The sequence below is a fragment of the Macrobrachium nipponense genome, chromosome 35 (assembly GCF_015104395.2).
Source record: "Macrobrachium nipponense isolate FS-2020 chromosome 35, ASM1510439v2, whole genome shotgun sequence".
Classification (NCBI taxonomy): Eukaryota; Metazoa; Arthropoda; class Malacostraca; order Decapoda; family Palaemonidae; genus Macrobrachium; species Macrobrachium nipponense.
Genome location: NC_061096.1, coordinates 37,380,796 through 37,396,847, shown reverse-complemented (window position 1 = coordinate 37,396,847; position 16,052 = coordinate 37,380,796). Strand labels below are relative to the sequence as shown.

General features: G+C 37.0%; 1 protein-coding gene across 3 annotated transcripts in view; it reads right to left on the bottom strand.

Annotated features, from left to right (window-relative positions):
* Positions 1-16,052, bottom strand: part of LOC135208631 (cuticlin-4-like) — a 56,580-nt gene that overhangs the window by 9,834 nt on the left and 30,694 nt on the right. For all 3 annotated transcript variants that reach the window (XM_064241013.1, XM_064241015.1, XM_064241014.1), the window contains one exon: positions 12,306-12,363. In XM_064241013.1, the coding sequence (XP_064097083.1) occupies positions 12,306-12,356 (51 nt within the window). In that variant the 5' untranslated portion in view covers positions 12,357-12,363. The remainder of the gene's footprint in view (positions 1-12,305; positions 12,364-16,052) is intronic.

The following is a 16,052-nucleotide window of genomic DNA, read 5'->3' as shown; positions in this document are numbered from 1 at the left end:
TGCGAACGTCGTGGGTAGGTTTTATTTTAGATTATATATGATTTCTTGGGAATTTTTCCGTCAGTTTCTGCTGATAAGTTGTCTCACAGTAACACCGCTTTGGAGCCAGTAAGCTTTGAAAATGATTAGAAAAGGAATGGACAGATGTTATGGTCTTCTTTTTTTTATAAATAATTAAGTAAGCTAGTATCATTTGGCTGCTAAGCTAGCATCTGAATTTTAGGGTTAAAACGGGAGTCAGTTTTATCGAACAGAGAATGTTAGGTGGTCGTTTAGAAAATGAGGTTCATGACGAAGACGTTTGAATATTTTATAGATATATTTTATAAAGTTACAATGAAAATAGGTTTGAATCACAGATTAATATCAGCAGAATAGTAAATGCTAATATAAATTTATCTCTAACCCCGGAAACCAAAATAATACGACGAACGAAAGAGTAAAAAATAAAAAGAAGAAAAAAAATATGAAAGCGACCGTCTCAACCTACTGGTGGAAAGATATCATGTAACAAGAGGTGAATGACCCCGTCTCCCAAGCTGGATCTCATCGTGCGTTTGGCAGCCACTGTCAGTTTCCACCTTAGCCGGTGTGTCCATGTTTTTCCATTTTCTCTTAAATATGAAATGAATATATATATATATACTATATATATATATATATATATATATATATATATATATATAGATGTGTGTGTGTGTGTGTGTGTGTGTGTGTGTGTGTAGATCTGAAAAACCGCGATGAAACGATATTATTATTTATGAAAAAAAAATCGTGAAATAATATGTTTCAGAGACGTTTTCATACAGATTATCAACTTAGTTTGTTCCTGTTAATTGGTATGCATCTCTCTCTCTCTCTCTCTCTCACTCTCTCTCATAATATATATATATATATATATATATATATATATATATATATATATATATGTGTGTGTGTGTGTGTGTGTGTGTGTGTGTGTGTGTGTGTGTCGGCGCACGCGCGTTTGTAAGAGAGAGTGAGAGAGAGAAAAAACAAGCTATGATTTATATCTATTGCGACAAAATAAAAACACGTAGCAGAAGGCTTTCGCGTGCATAGTAATGACACATAATAGACGGTCTGGTAAGTGCGCGTCGCTCGATAAAAAAGGTGAAAAGAAAAGAGAGAAAAAAAAAGCAAGCAAAAAAAAAGCGAGGCTAGGGCGAAGCGATACGACATGACATCAGTATGCGGGTATATATTAGAAAGTGGATCAGATGCGGAGAATAGCATTACTGCAATAATTATTATCACGGTGAACGGGAATAACATCGTAACCTGAAACGTATCATTTATTTCGAAACTGATGTAAGTGTATTAACACACTGATACATTTGTTTACGAATTTACTGTGACGTAATTGCAGTATATTGCTTGCATACTTACTGGTGAGATATATATATATATCTATATATATATATATATATATATAATACTGACTTATATACTATATCATATATATATATATATATATATATATATATATATATATATATATGATAGATCAGAATCTCTTAAGATGTTTTGAGGAAAGAATGGAAGACGATAGATTGATAGAAAGACCTTGTAATATATAAGTATTAGGAAGAGAGAGGATAGAGGAAAACAAAATGTCTGACTAAAGGGGTTGAGGGAAGTATTAGAAAGGAAAGGCCTAACATCCAGCAAGTTCGAGAATGAATTTTTGATGTAGGTGAAAGATACAGTGTATGGTGAGGGCATCGACACCCTGCTTATGAGCGCGTGCGATGGTGTATTAAGTGGCAATCCAGCACTTAAAGTATTGTGTGAGGTAGTGACCGTCGTGTAGCTTTTATTTTTTTTTTTTCAGTAGTCATCACCCCATGTAAGTGGAAACTCGTAATGATTGACATATCTGTGTTTGTGGGCGTTACCGTTAGTTGTTCGACTGTTGTGGAATTTGTTCTAGTTTTATACAGAAATAATAGACAAAAATAATTTTCTCCTTTGAATACTAATAATGATTATAGAGAAAACAGCCCTTGTGGGTTGGTGGTTACTTTCCGTTAATGTAATAAAAACTAAGCAGAATAATAATAATAATAATAATAATAATAATAATAATAATAATAATAATAATAATAATAACAACAACAAAAGAAACACATCCAGAACGTGACAAAAGTCAATGAAATGACCTTCTCCGAAGTTCTTCGGTCTGAAACTGGCATCTCCGCAACCGCACGTTTATGGTAAATGGTTGTAATGGTAACAGGGTCCCGTGTTTTCGTCAATGGCCCCCGCTCGTTCTTTTGGTTGTTCAAACCCAGCTAAACGGTTGCGTTTTATGGACTGGCTTGCTTGCATATTTTTGGGTTGATTTTCGGTTGGATTGGCATTGCGCTTTTGTGCGAGCAAGATTGTTTTGTGTGCATGTGCTTGTAAGATTGTGTGTGTGTCTTTTTTATATAGCTTTGCGTGTTGTGTTTATTAGTTCGTAGATTCCTCTTGTTACACCTAAGGATATGGTGCGCCCATGTATATATATATATATATATATATATATATACATATATTATATATATATATATATATATATATATATATATATATATATATATATGTGTGTGTGTGTGTGTGTGTGTGTGTGTGTGTTTGTGTGTGTGTATGTGAGTGCAAACCTTCTTTAGTACACCTTTTAATTAGAAGAGCAGCTGCAACAGCGGCAGAAAAGAGCATTCCCTGAGGGCTTGTTTCAGTTACCCTGAAGCATATGTCAGCCCCAAGGCATAACAAGAGCAAGCACGCTGTTTAACTTTGATGGTTAACATTCTGCAAGTCGTTGGCAGAGCTACAATTTCACGAATGTTTCGTGACACGAGGGCTCGTGTTCTGTCTGCTCTTCATTAACCTCTAGTCTAGTCTACACCTGTCTTTTGGCATATTCAGTACCGCATCTTTTTTCAAATGAAGAGAAAACTGTAGATTTTTGGCAATTTATTTTCCACATAGTATCAACTTTCTTTCTCATGGACTCATTAGAACGCCACATTGCTGCTTGCACCAATCTTCTAAAGTGTGTTGCCAGATCTGTAAGCATGAATAAGTGTACCACCCCGCAGGCCACAGCTTCATCATTTTCCCAGTGGGTTCTGCAGAATCTGCATTTTTTGATTCGGTTCCTGCCTCTTGTTTTTACACTCATCCTTGTGTATCATGTTATTGCATCTTCTTGGATTAAATTCACTTTCTCACATCTCCTTCCCTTCCCTTCCCCTCTCCCTTCAGAATCAGGATAGGCAGTGACACTGGGTTACCATTTATATTATAATGAAGAAAAATGTATGTGCACTGACGGGCAGACAGTTCGTCTATGAATGCAATTAGTTATGATAATGCAAGTCTTGATGGCAGTAATGTATATTGGCAACACGATTACGATTATAATAATGACGATGATTGATTCTAACGAGGCAGAAGTTTGCCTTTGCATTGCACAGAAAAGAATATAAAATAGATGCGATGCTATAGAATTATGATAGTGGTTACAAAAGTATTAGATTCAAGACATTGCGATGTTGAACACGCACGTCGAGTCCCAGAACATAAATACGATGGGAAACGCGAAGGGTCACTCAGGAATATCTGCTGCACGATGAAGGGAGTTGTCTGTCACCCCCCAAGAGGAAACCAGGCCATTCTGACCCTCCCCCTACTTCCTCCCTTCCCCTTCCTCCTTCCCAGACCTACCTCTAAGACACCCCAATATTCCCTGCCATTTTCTCAGTGGGTCCGTCTTGTCTTTTTCCGGTCAGTAGCCCCTGGGGTGGAAAGAGTCGGGTGGGTTGGGGGAGAGTCTGCTGTCTGCATTTCACATCAGAAATATTTCGTGGGTGTCATGCCACTCTACTAATTCCTTTGCAATTAGTATTAATGAGAGGTTGGTCTGTAAGGAATCTTATTAAATCCATTCAGAAAGTAGGATACGTTAGGAGGACTAATAATTCTATGGCTGTTGAAGTGTTATGTTCATAGATTCTCTTTTTATTTGTTTATTTCTTTCATTTTATTAACTCTCTGTCTCTGTCTCTCTCTCTCCATTTTTTTTATACGCAGCAGACCATTTTACTTTCTCTTCCTGTCTCCCCGAGATAATTCTCTTTCCGTCATTCAAATGAAGGTTCTGGTCTCTCTCTCTCTCTCTCTCCAATGTGTTTTCTCTACTCCCACCCCCTCTCGTCCCCCCTGGCAATGAGTAATTTATTCCATCAATTATCCGCATATTATAGGAATATTATCTGCATCTTATCTTCCTTTAAATTGTCTGTTTCCGTTTCCAAAATTCCAGCTTATGATTATCGTTGTAGATATCACCAACTCAAGCGATCGATAAATAGAGAGAGTTTGGAATAATGTAGGACGCGTCCAGAGGAGGGAGAGAGATGCAACTTAGCTTTTGTCCAGGAAATTAAAATAAAGTAGAAGATACACGCCATTTAACAAGGTCAAAACAATCATTATGGAAAGTTTGTGAGCTCTCTTTTTAGACATTTGAATGTTTAGCTATCAGGCTCATTATACTACCAGAGGTAATATGCTCCGTTTTCCATTTCAGTGTGACAATACTTTCATGCAAATATATTCAGTGCTTTATGTGGGCTCTTGGGGGTTCCCGCCAAAAGCGCCGCTCGCCTTCCCGCCAAATCCTGCCCTTCTATTGCATTACGTCACCTACCACCCATACCTCGGCTACCCCCCTCCCCGTCGTACATACAACCAGCACCACCTCAATCATGCACAGACACCACCCTCCCCCATCCCCGCTAATCCCACCCCTACACATCCGCCCCCTTTTCTTTCTTCCTCTTCTTCTTATTCTCTTATGTAGGTCAGCCAATGTTGTTCTTTTGTGAGAACGTCAGGGGGTGTGTGTAATGTTCGTAAATGGGGTGTGGAAAGTGTGTAAATGTCTCGGGTAATAGCATCTTAACGAGAGAGAGAGAGAGAGAGAGAGAGAGAGAGAGAGAGAGAGAGAGAGAGAGAGAGGATGTAAGACTAATATACCCAATTTCACGCTTGAAAAAAAACAAAACTTAATCCTATCAAGACTTTGGTAGGTTTTGCTTGAATAAAATGGGGAAATTAGCATAGTGATTTACAATAACCATACAGCGTCTTGATAGGATTAGGTTGTATACAATGATAGGGATGGCTCTAAAGAAAATAAAAATTTAACGGTCTCTGCCACATTCACCTTTTAACTGATAAATGAAGTACAATTTACCTGTCCAGAAAGCTTCTTCGACACTAACGCATTGAAAGCTCCTCTCTCTCTCTCTCTCTCTCTCTCTCTCTCTCTCTCTCTCTCCATCTCTCTCTCTCTATATATATATTTATTATATATATCTATATATATATATATATATATATATATATATATATATATATATATATATGTGTGTGTGTGTGTGTGGTCTTATATACACATATATACATGCACACATACAAACATATAATTCTCTCTCTCTCTCTCTCTCTCTCTCTCTCTCTCTCTCTCTCTCTCCTCTCTATATATATATATATATATATATATATATATATATATATATATATATATATTATTCCTTAACTGAGGGTGACTTCAGACATAAAAAAAAAGTCATTGCTTGATTTATGTTGTACTACTGGTGACACAAACGCAGGCGCAGAAACAGTAACTACGAAGCGCTTTGAATTAATGGACTGGGTCACTGGGTTTTCGAGTGGCCCCATGGGAAAGACACTCCAATTTTCTCGTCCGGAGCCAAGACTGACCTTTTAGTCATAACCCCGTTTCCTGGGTTCTGCTTCGTCCGAATTGACTCCTGGTTTGTTTCGTCTTTCTTTTCGTGTGTGTTAGTTCTCGTTCAATGAGAGATGGTGTTTTGATCTAGATGTATCTATCAATAGATATAAATAATGTACATAGATTGCTGGAATATTCCGTACTAGTTCTTCCGGAATTATTCGGTAGTTTTTGGAAAACTATTAATTTTCATTAAAGGTTTCTAGTAATTGGCGTCGCAGTTGGTGTGATCATTTGCGCTAGCTGGAGAGAGCCCTGGTGATCTGATAGAATAAGTCTAGAGAACTAAAAGATTCTTCAGGAGAATCTCACTGTGACAGTACTCATGTTATTGATGGCCGACGCCATTAGCAGACTGAGTATTTTGGTAATGAGAGCATAAAACGCACCCAAAGATGGCTCCCTTCGGTGAGACAGGTGATAACGAGCAGATGGCGAACACTGACCAGTCAGGTGGGCCCATCTGTCCTATTGACGGTGGGTGATGATGACGTCACGGCTCACGCAAAGAGCTATATAGATTCATAGTACCACCTACTAAAACTGAGAAAGCTAGTCGATGTTGCGTGTGTGTGTGTATGTGTGTGTAATGGATTGCTAAATAAGAGGCACATTATAAATTTACAGACTTTAACATGAAAGGAATGTAAAGTAATGAAATACGCGAGAATTTGCAAACTTCAAGAAGCTGCATTAAAATTTCCGTGGAATCTAGACCGATGAAATTTTCCTGTGCATTGCGCGCGAAAGAGCGTGGTCTTCATTCTCACCCTAGATTACAGTCTTTCTACATCTGGGTCTACATATCGCCGGCGCGTTTATTTTTCAGTGTCGGTGATTAGATGACTATGGTATTTACAGGTGACGTCACAGAATTGGACGAGAGAGAGCGAGAGAGAGAGAGAGAGAGAGAGGCAGGCAAATAGATCTTTTATTCGATTAATTATAAAAAGTTATTGGAGAAAAAAAAATTAAAGAAATTCATTTAGAGAGAGAGAGAGAGAGAGAGAGAGAGAGAGAGAGAGAGAGAGAGAGAGAGAGAGAGAGAGAGAGAGAGAGAGAGAATCTGTTTTATCACTTGATATCTTCGATATCATACCATCGGTTACTGAGAATTTTAATATCACTGTCACTTAACAGGTGTATCGTAAGCGCACGGCAAATTAAGACCTAAGTACGAGCACTTCGTAATGCACGAAAGCCCTTATCACTTGAGACTAATTTTCAAGTATGATAAGATGCACGCTTCTCCATTGTTTGAGACGACTCAAATTATTATTGACCATGTAAATGCTCAGCCCACATTGAGCTCATACCGTCTGTGGAAAGAAGTCAGGCGTATGGAATTCCACAGTACAATTCTCACGTGTTCTTGAATTCGCTGAACCTTCATGTACTATACAATCATTGTCTGTCATGTATGAAGTCATTATTCGCCACTATAGTTTCGAAGCGTAGACTAATGCCGGGGGAATGGCTTGGTTGGTTAACTTTCCCTAGTACTGAGAATCTTGGTTCGTCAGGAGATATCTCGTTTGTCTATCCTCTTGCAAGCTTTAGGGAGCTCCTGCTTTTAACTAGTTTTTTCTTTTTATTTATTTATTTTTTCTTGTGGATGTTTTTGAGAGGAACTGTATTGCTATTTCAAACCCCCATCCTGCTTAACTTCTGAGCTGCTCTTCATTTATGTAGAAGTTTGTTTGTTGATTTATATATGTTTAATTGAATAGAGCTTTCCATCTTTGTTTTTTTGTGCACATTCGTAATTTGATTTAGTGGTGACTTTGTGCACATGCTTAGAAAATAGTTATAGGTATTGCCCTTTAAAATTAAAAATGAAATTTTCCCATATGTCGCGAAAGGTTTGCTTTATCAAAATGCTTCTTGCTGAAAAATTTAAGAGACTAAGAAACATGAATATTACTTGAGCTGCGTCCATATACCGTAATATCTGTGACTTAGAAGAAAAAAAAATAGGAAACACACACACACAAACTCTGCACTAACGGCGTGTTCCCGATCTTTGAAATCGAAGGCAAAAGGTATCTCAATTGAAAAAGAGAACCATCTGTCGGACCCAGCGAATATCGCGGAATTCAAAAACTCAACGGACCCTCCAACTGAACAATGCTTTAAAAGCCCTCCGGAACTAGTTCACTAGAGTCATGTGAAAAAAAAACCCTCGTCGTCATCCTTCTTATTTTGCATATACGTATATATATGCCAGCAGTGTTAAAAAGCGTTTATGAATCTCGCATCTCATTACTGACCAGCTCTTTCAGAGACCACGATTAGGAGCACAGTTACCGTACAACCCCAGACGGCGTGATCCGTTATGTAACTTGTAGATTAGAGAATGGGTGTCTGTAGGGGATTGTATGAATTGGTACTATTGGCGTAAGTGTTGTTCAACTTGTAGGCGTGGTATTTAATTCTGCTCTGCCTGTAATTATTTTGAATGATAATGTTATTGGGGAATATAACCCACAGAATTCTGTCCTAGGTAAAGTTAACGCCGGATATTATTATTATTATTATTATTATTATTATTATTATTATTATTATTATTATTATTATTATTATTATTATTATTATTATTATTCAGAATGGACCTATTTCCACATGGCAGTAACCTTATGTGTCATTAACTTGCAAATAAAACTTCCCTGTGTACGCTAAGAATACCAAGTCCAAGAAAAGAGAATTAAAAACACAGAAAAGGCCATCTCAAAGTTATAGATTTGCCCTCCGTTAGATGGCCTTTGGCGAATGTAGCCCACAACTGTACTTATACTGAAGCGTGATACTAGACTGTATCGTAATTGTAATGTCCATGGATTTTTTAGCTGAATTCAGAGAATTTTAGTATATTGAATGAATACTGAGGCAGATTAGATTTTTATTTATTTTCAGGTAACCTATGTTACTCTACCGTGTTGCTGAAGAACAAACACGGGGAATTCTGTGAATTATGACATTATTATTATTATTATTCATTCATTCGTATGGAAAGCATCACGATAGAATGTCCACATAAAACAAAAAAAGATGAATAGCAGAGCGGAAAGATTAACAAAGAGCAACGGATGATAAACATTCATAGAGCTAAGCAGTGTTCCACGACGCTGTATAAATTAGTATTGCGGTTTCTCTTGAACTAACAAGCATCAGTATCAACAATACAGCATTTGAGTATCTCTGGACACAATGAAAAAACCTTTAAAATTTACGAAATAAAGATAAACAGACAAGATTTCAACCACGGTCTAGCTACGCGAGTGTGTTTGTGTCTGAATCGTACGACCAAGACATTAGAACCGTTCGGCAACGTCACTTCAAACACGGGTTGATGGCGGACAGTTAAGTCAGCCGACAACAGATGGCGTACTTCTTGTATGTTGGCTGGCTTCACCGTGCTTTACGATTATGCGGCTAGGAATCTTGCTATCTTAGATAACACCGGTTGATTCTTATATTCGCTCGTGATGAATGAGACCAGTGCCGTTAAATCGTTGCGAGGGACAGAGGCTCAGAATGACGTCATGTCCTGGAAAAATAACAGAAGTTCCTAGATGGAGTATTAACTTCTCTATGTCGGGGTTTAGCGGGTTTAGTGAATATATAGGTGAGAACAGCCATTGGTTTTGCGGTTGAGTTCTTAAAAGGTTTTCTGTTGTTTTTCTTATTTTTTTCGTTCTCACTAGGTCATTTTTTCTTGAGTTCTCGAAATATTTGGAATTTGTAGACCTTTCTCGATGTCGTTCTTGTTTGTTTAGGAATTACATATTATATGCAAGGAAGTTGTGAATATAACAGAATACAAATTTAACGAATGCGAGTATTTTTTATTTGAAATTTACATCGAAAGTCACTCTTTAGGGGAAATCTTTTACAATTATTACAGTGACGGACTTGTAATTTTATGATCAGTCATTATCTGTGATAAACCGAAATCATTATAATTCAATACTTTCCAAGCTTACCTTTGAAGGTACGCGCATAAGTTGTGTCCATCATTGCTGATAAAATCTATACCCGTCATCTCTCTTTAATTTTATTACCAGATATTGATCATATATGGAACGATCCGTTTCCTCAAAATCGATGGCCGATTTCTCATCAGAATATGATCAATAATCAAAAGACCAGTTTCAAAAGAAAACTAAATTAATGCTGGGAATCGTCATCCGTATTCGAGTAGGATATGGATGGTGTGGGTGTGTGTATTAACTGCCAAAAAAATTCTTCTTAACTTATAGACTTGCTCATTTTCAAGATACGATTGTCGCGAAAAAAGCGTTAGGAATTCTGAAAGTTAAGAAGTCTTTGTGTTCATTGAAAAAACACGAATGTGTATGTGTGTATAGAGGTGTATGCATGTGAGTATATGTGTGAGAGTGAGAGAGAGAGAGAGAGAGAGAGAGAGAGAGAGAGAGAGGAAGAGTCGACAGAAGCTCGCTGTCTGTGGGAACCGACTAGAAAGGTAGCCAGCGACATCTGGGATGGCTCTCACATGTCAACTAACGTTCCGATTAAAGAAAGAGACAGCGGACCATGTGTGTGTGTCGTGCCTGTGTTTATGTCGCTTTTAACCGTAATTCAGTTAACGAAATAACTCACAACGAATGAAAACGGACCGATTCATTCTCTTGCGGGTCTGCGTAACAGGTCACTGAATTCGAAGGCATGGACGAATTTTGAATACCTTAATGTTATATTGTTAGTATGCATATTAAGGTTTACTCTCTCTCTCTCTCTCTCTCTCTCTCTCTCTCTCTCTCTCTCTCTCATCCAGTGATCGAGCTATTTAACCATTTTCATACACTGATGGTCACTGCAAAAAGTTCACCCATGTCCGTTACTCTCTAGTCATTGTGTGTTATTGGAAATCAGAGGTAATTTAGCCGATCAATCAGTCTGTGTTTAGGATACAAGGTAAAAATGACTGAAGAGAATCTTAATTTATGGCTTTGTTACCAAGCCTTCTCTGAATTTCCAACGTAGACAGTTCAGTTAGTCACCTTTAGGGAAATCTAATTTGAACCCCCATCCGTCGAAGTTAAATCTTCACGCTGTCGTGCGTCTTTTCCTTTCACTTACTCTCTCACTTTTTTTTTATGGCTTTCTGGCCTCAGTGTGATCCATAGCTACTCCCACTAGACTTCAGGTCCGTCAGAAGCTTCAGCGTCGGTCACGCTTTCATCAACAAGGCAAAGAGAAAAGAGGATGTGCTGACTTTTCTTTCGCCAAGTGCTCGAGAATTCAAGGAGTCTTGATTCAGAGCACACTTAATTTGGCTGGCGAATGTAAACTCTCTCTCTCTCTCTCTCTCTCTCTCTCTCTCTCTCTCTCTCTCCATGAAGTTATTGGAATACGGGACGAAAGATATGGATTATTATTGTTACCTTGAGCTCGCTTGGAAAGGTTCAGTTAGACTTGTAAAAACCGCTGATTGCGGAGTAAACCTCATATATATATATATATTATATATATATATATATATATATATATATATAATTATATATGTGTGTGTGTGTGGGCGCGCGCGTTTATGTATGTACGTATATATACTATTCATATACATATATATCTAATATTATTATATTATTAATATAGAGATATATCTATAGTGTGTGTGTGTGCCCCCCCCCCCCTCGCGCGCGTTTATGTATGTACGTATATATACTATTCATATACATATAGATATGTGAGAGGTGTGTATATTTATCTATGCATAAACACTAGCGTGATCTACTTCCACTAATTTCTGTTGCTGCAACTATCACCGTCACAAATACCACAAATACCTCTTCATATATTACTCATTGTTATTAAAATGTCACTACAACAACAATTATCGCTATTGTACCACTTTCTACGATAAGTACCCCATTGCAAAAGGGGGAGAGAGAGAGAAAGAATTACAAAGAAAAGAGAGTCTTATTGATGTTTTCGCAGCATCCAGAGAAGGACCCTTATTTCCCCCATTGTTCGGGGAGAGAAAGCTCCAATTTACCGACGATTAACATAAGAATTTAACAAGTGATTTAACGTTACAATTCTTTTTAGAAAGTCTTCGCCACGCGTTTGTGTGTGTGACGTCACGGAATTTGTTTGTTCCTTACCGTGATCCAGTTTTCGAAAAGAAAGCATCATGTTGCTTGTTCAGGTGCTTGCGAGGAAGGAGTGCGTTTGTTTGCTTGCTTGTGCTTACTTGTCTATTGATTTTGTATGTTGCTTTAGATGTTTTAAAAATAGGTTAGTAAGATATACGGGAGATTTTTTTCCCAGCTTAATGTTACGGGTAAAGATTTCCACAGCTTCACTGAGAGAGAGAGAGAGAGAGAGAGAGAGAGAGAGAGAGAGAGAGAGAGAGAGTAATCACTTACATAGTGTAGTTGTCTGGAAATAAAGTAGTTGAGGACTACTAGGAAACAGATGAATACAGGTATAAATACAATGGAAAAAGGTAACTTACGTGTATCAAGGCTAGACATCCGAGAAACAGTAGCGCCTGTGACACCCTCATCTTGCTTCTGTAAAAAATAATTAAGAAAATTACATTACAACAAGAAAATTGTTATTAAAACTTCACATTGGTCATGAACCCAGGTTATGTCAATAGTTTTAATGTTATATATGTATATATATATATATTATATATATATATATATATATATACGTATATTATATGTATTATATATATATATAATATTTATTTAGAAACACACACACATACACACACACACACACACACACACACATATATATATATAATATATATATATATATATATATATATATATATATATATATATATATATATATATATATATATATATATATATATATATATACGTACATACAATGTAAAGTTCTCCTGCCCTATTTACGGTTCCACATAAAATGTTCCCATGCTTCCTGATACTTGAATGCATATCCACGTGAATTTTCCATTTTTTTTTCACAACTGATTACTCTTCATTGTAAAATATTCCCCCTCGCCCTTTCAAACAAACTCTCGTCCCTTGAAGAGAACCCGAGAGGTGGATCAGAGATGTACATAAACATCTGGGCAGCAACGGGAAAATGCCGCAAAGAGTATTTTTATCCAGCCTCGCTTTCTCAAGAGTCGTTATGGGAATTGAGGGAGAAATTGCGCTGTGGAATATGTTGCTATGTCTATCGATGTCAGTTCTATATATAGCATTTCGAAATTATGAATATCTGTCCTTTTTTTTCTTTTATCATTGTCGCTGTTCGAGTTTATACTTTTTTTTCGCGCACAGGCCTCATGTTTTTGTTGAGGTGTGTTTTGCTAGTTTTTGGCTTTAAGGATCGGATCAATTTAATGTTTTGAATAATAACAATAATAATAATGATAACAAAATGTTACTTAAAGTTTACTTTATGAGGGGTCGATATTATTATTTTTTTTTTTTGGGGGGGTCAGTTTAGTTGCACAAGTTGTTTGATTATTGCATTATAGATAAAAAAAGACGGTATTTTTGCGCGCACACACGCACACACACACAAGCACGTGTGTGTGTGTGTGTGTGTGAGAGAGAGAGAGAGAGAGAGAGAGAGAGAGAGAGAGATTTTAAGCATGCTTTAATACGGACCATTAATAAAAGTTGAAATGATCCGTCAAGTTTTATGAACGTATCCCCATTATTTCACACGTGAAAAGCTCTAGTGTAATTTCTCTCTCTCTCTCTCTCTCTCTCTCTCTCTCTCTCTCTCTTAGACACTTCACTCAAACATAATTATTCATTCACTGTAATACCCAAGTACTCACTATGTGGAGTGGCTTATTTTTAGAACGAATTGGAAAGGCAAAGGAAATTGAATAATATGAATAATGGAAAAGATAAGTAAATGAATGAATAAGAGTAACTAATGGGTGAATTGGTTTACCAGCCAGTCTTTGTCACAGAAGTTCTGGTGGAGAGAGAGAGAGAGAGAGAGAGAGAGAGAGAGAGAGAGAGAGAGAGAGAGAGAGAGAATCACCATTGTTTTGGTTGTCTGACGTTTCCCGTAAATGATTGGTTAAGTCCTTCTCTCGACCGGAAAATGTTAGGTTGTTAGTATATTTGACGTAGAGATAATAGAGTTTCTCTCTCTTCTCTCTCTCTCTCTCTCTCTCTCTCTCTCTCTCTCTCTCTCTCTCTCTCTCTGTGTTATTTTATCTTGTGTCAGCACAGAGCCTTATTTGTAAGATTATATTTGCTGATAGTTTGATAATAGTCTTACTTTCAAGAGCCATTATTTTTGTTAATTAGTTTGATTCATGGTACCTTTAATGGCATGATTAACTGTGGGTTTTATTAATATGATTAATGGTGATTTTTATGATCTGTAATAAGTTCCAATTGTATTATCAAGTGTTATCAAGTTCGAGATGCCACCCACTTCACTTCTGCATTCCAATTTAAAAAAAATTAAAAATTCTAAAAAAAACCATTATTTTTAAATTTCCCTTAAAATACGCTACTGAAGACATCTCCATTACGCAAGCAAAATTTCAATACGCTCATGCAACGACTTCTCTCTGAGTGGACTGAGGAGAAAGTTCTGATGGGAAAATCAACAACATTCCAAAATTCGCCGAGCGGAAAGACTATTTAGAGCTTCAAGCTCTACTAAGAACCATCGTCGACTTTCTCTCTCTCTCTCTCTCTCTCTCTCTCTCTCTCTCTCTCTCTCTCTCTCCCCCGAAGGAATAAGTTTTTGAATGATTGATAAATGTAACTGAATTTCATTGAGTGAAATTCATTGAGCTATTATCTCTACTACTACTACTACTACTACTACTACTACTACTACTACTACTACTACTACTAATAATAATAATAATAATAATAATACTAATTATTATTATTATTATTATTATTATTATTATTATTATTATTATTATTATTATTGTTAAGAAAATAATAGTAATATTAACCTTAGGGCTCCCGTGCCATCTGCCTCACACTAAAAGGAAATTCATCCATCACCCCTTGCCAATCTTTGTCCAATTACAACAAATAAGACCTCGCAAATTACACCTCAGAGCGTAGCAACAATGACCTGGAAGCTCACGTTAACCCAAATCAAGATGCAAATGAACATTACAAACCGAGTTTTACGAGTTCCATAAATTAGTAAGGGGAGAATTAGCCCGAGGCAGGACTGAACCTAAGGTTTCTGGCAGTGGTTATTCTTTTATTGTTATTTTTGATATATTTCTTTTAATGTGACACGCGTCAAAATGACTCTGTTGCCATAAAGCCTGAAAGCAGTGGGAAATAAATTTCCCTCCAGGGGGATAGGAGAGAGTTCCAAAACTTGGACGCAGAGGAAAAATCATTAAATATATATATGTGTGTGTGTGTGTGTGTGTGTATGTGTGTGTGTTTGTGTTATGTACGTATGTTGCACGTACATATTGTAATGTGTTTTGAGCTGTGTGTGCATGTGTATGAAAGCATGTATGTATGTTAAGAAGTAGGAAAAGCAGTCATATTTTAAATCATGTGGCTGAGTAAGTAAGATGAATATACTTGTGCTTTCTTTTTAATGTCGCCTATTTCTATGTCATACGTTTGAATGACTTACAGTTATCTGTGCCAAACTCATTGTTATCCACTGACTAATTCCTTAAATGATTTCTGATATTAATGTTCTTTCTGAATCAAATAATAAATTAACATTGTTTCAGCTGACTGCGTCAACTGTATTGTTGCTCCAAAGGCCCCTCCCTCGTGGAAAGTTGCTTCATATTTTGCACAATTGGTATTTTATTTAGTTCGTGATGTGAAGCGTAAATCTATTGTGCTCGGAAAGAAAACATAATGGAAATACACCAGTTGAGTTTTTTTAGACTTTTATTTTGAGAAATAGGAAGGTAGAAATGTTAACTGTGTAAATCTGATGCAAAATTGAAACTAGAATATCTGTACGTTAATTTCCTCAACAGTTGGAATAAAGTCACTTTTCAAATGTGGACTGCAAGATGCCTATTCTCTTAGCTGGTAGAATGTTTATACGTAGCTAATCTCTCTCTCTCTCTCTCTCTCTCTCTCTCTCCTCTCTCTCTCTCATGCTCTCTCATAATTCAGACTCCCCTACATAAACACGCAGATGCATCCACCAGAGAAACCAAGCCAGCGCCTCGCTTAGCATCTGACTTAGCGACACGGTCACTTCTCCCTACCACAAGTGATCTTGTTCGTCTTAC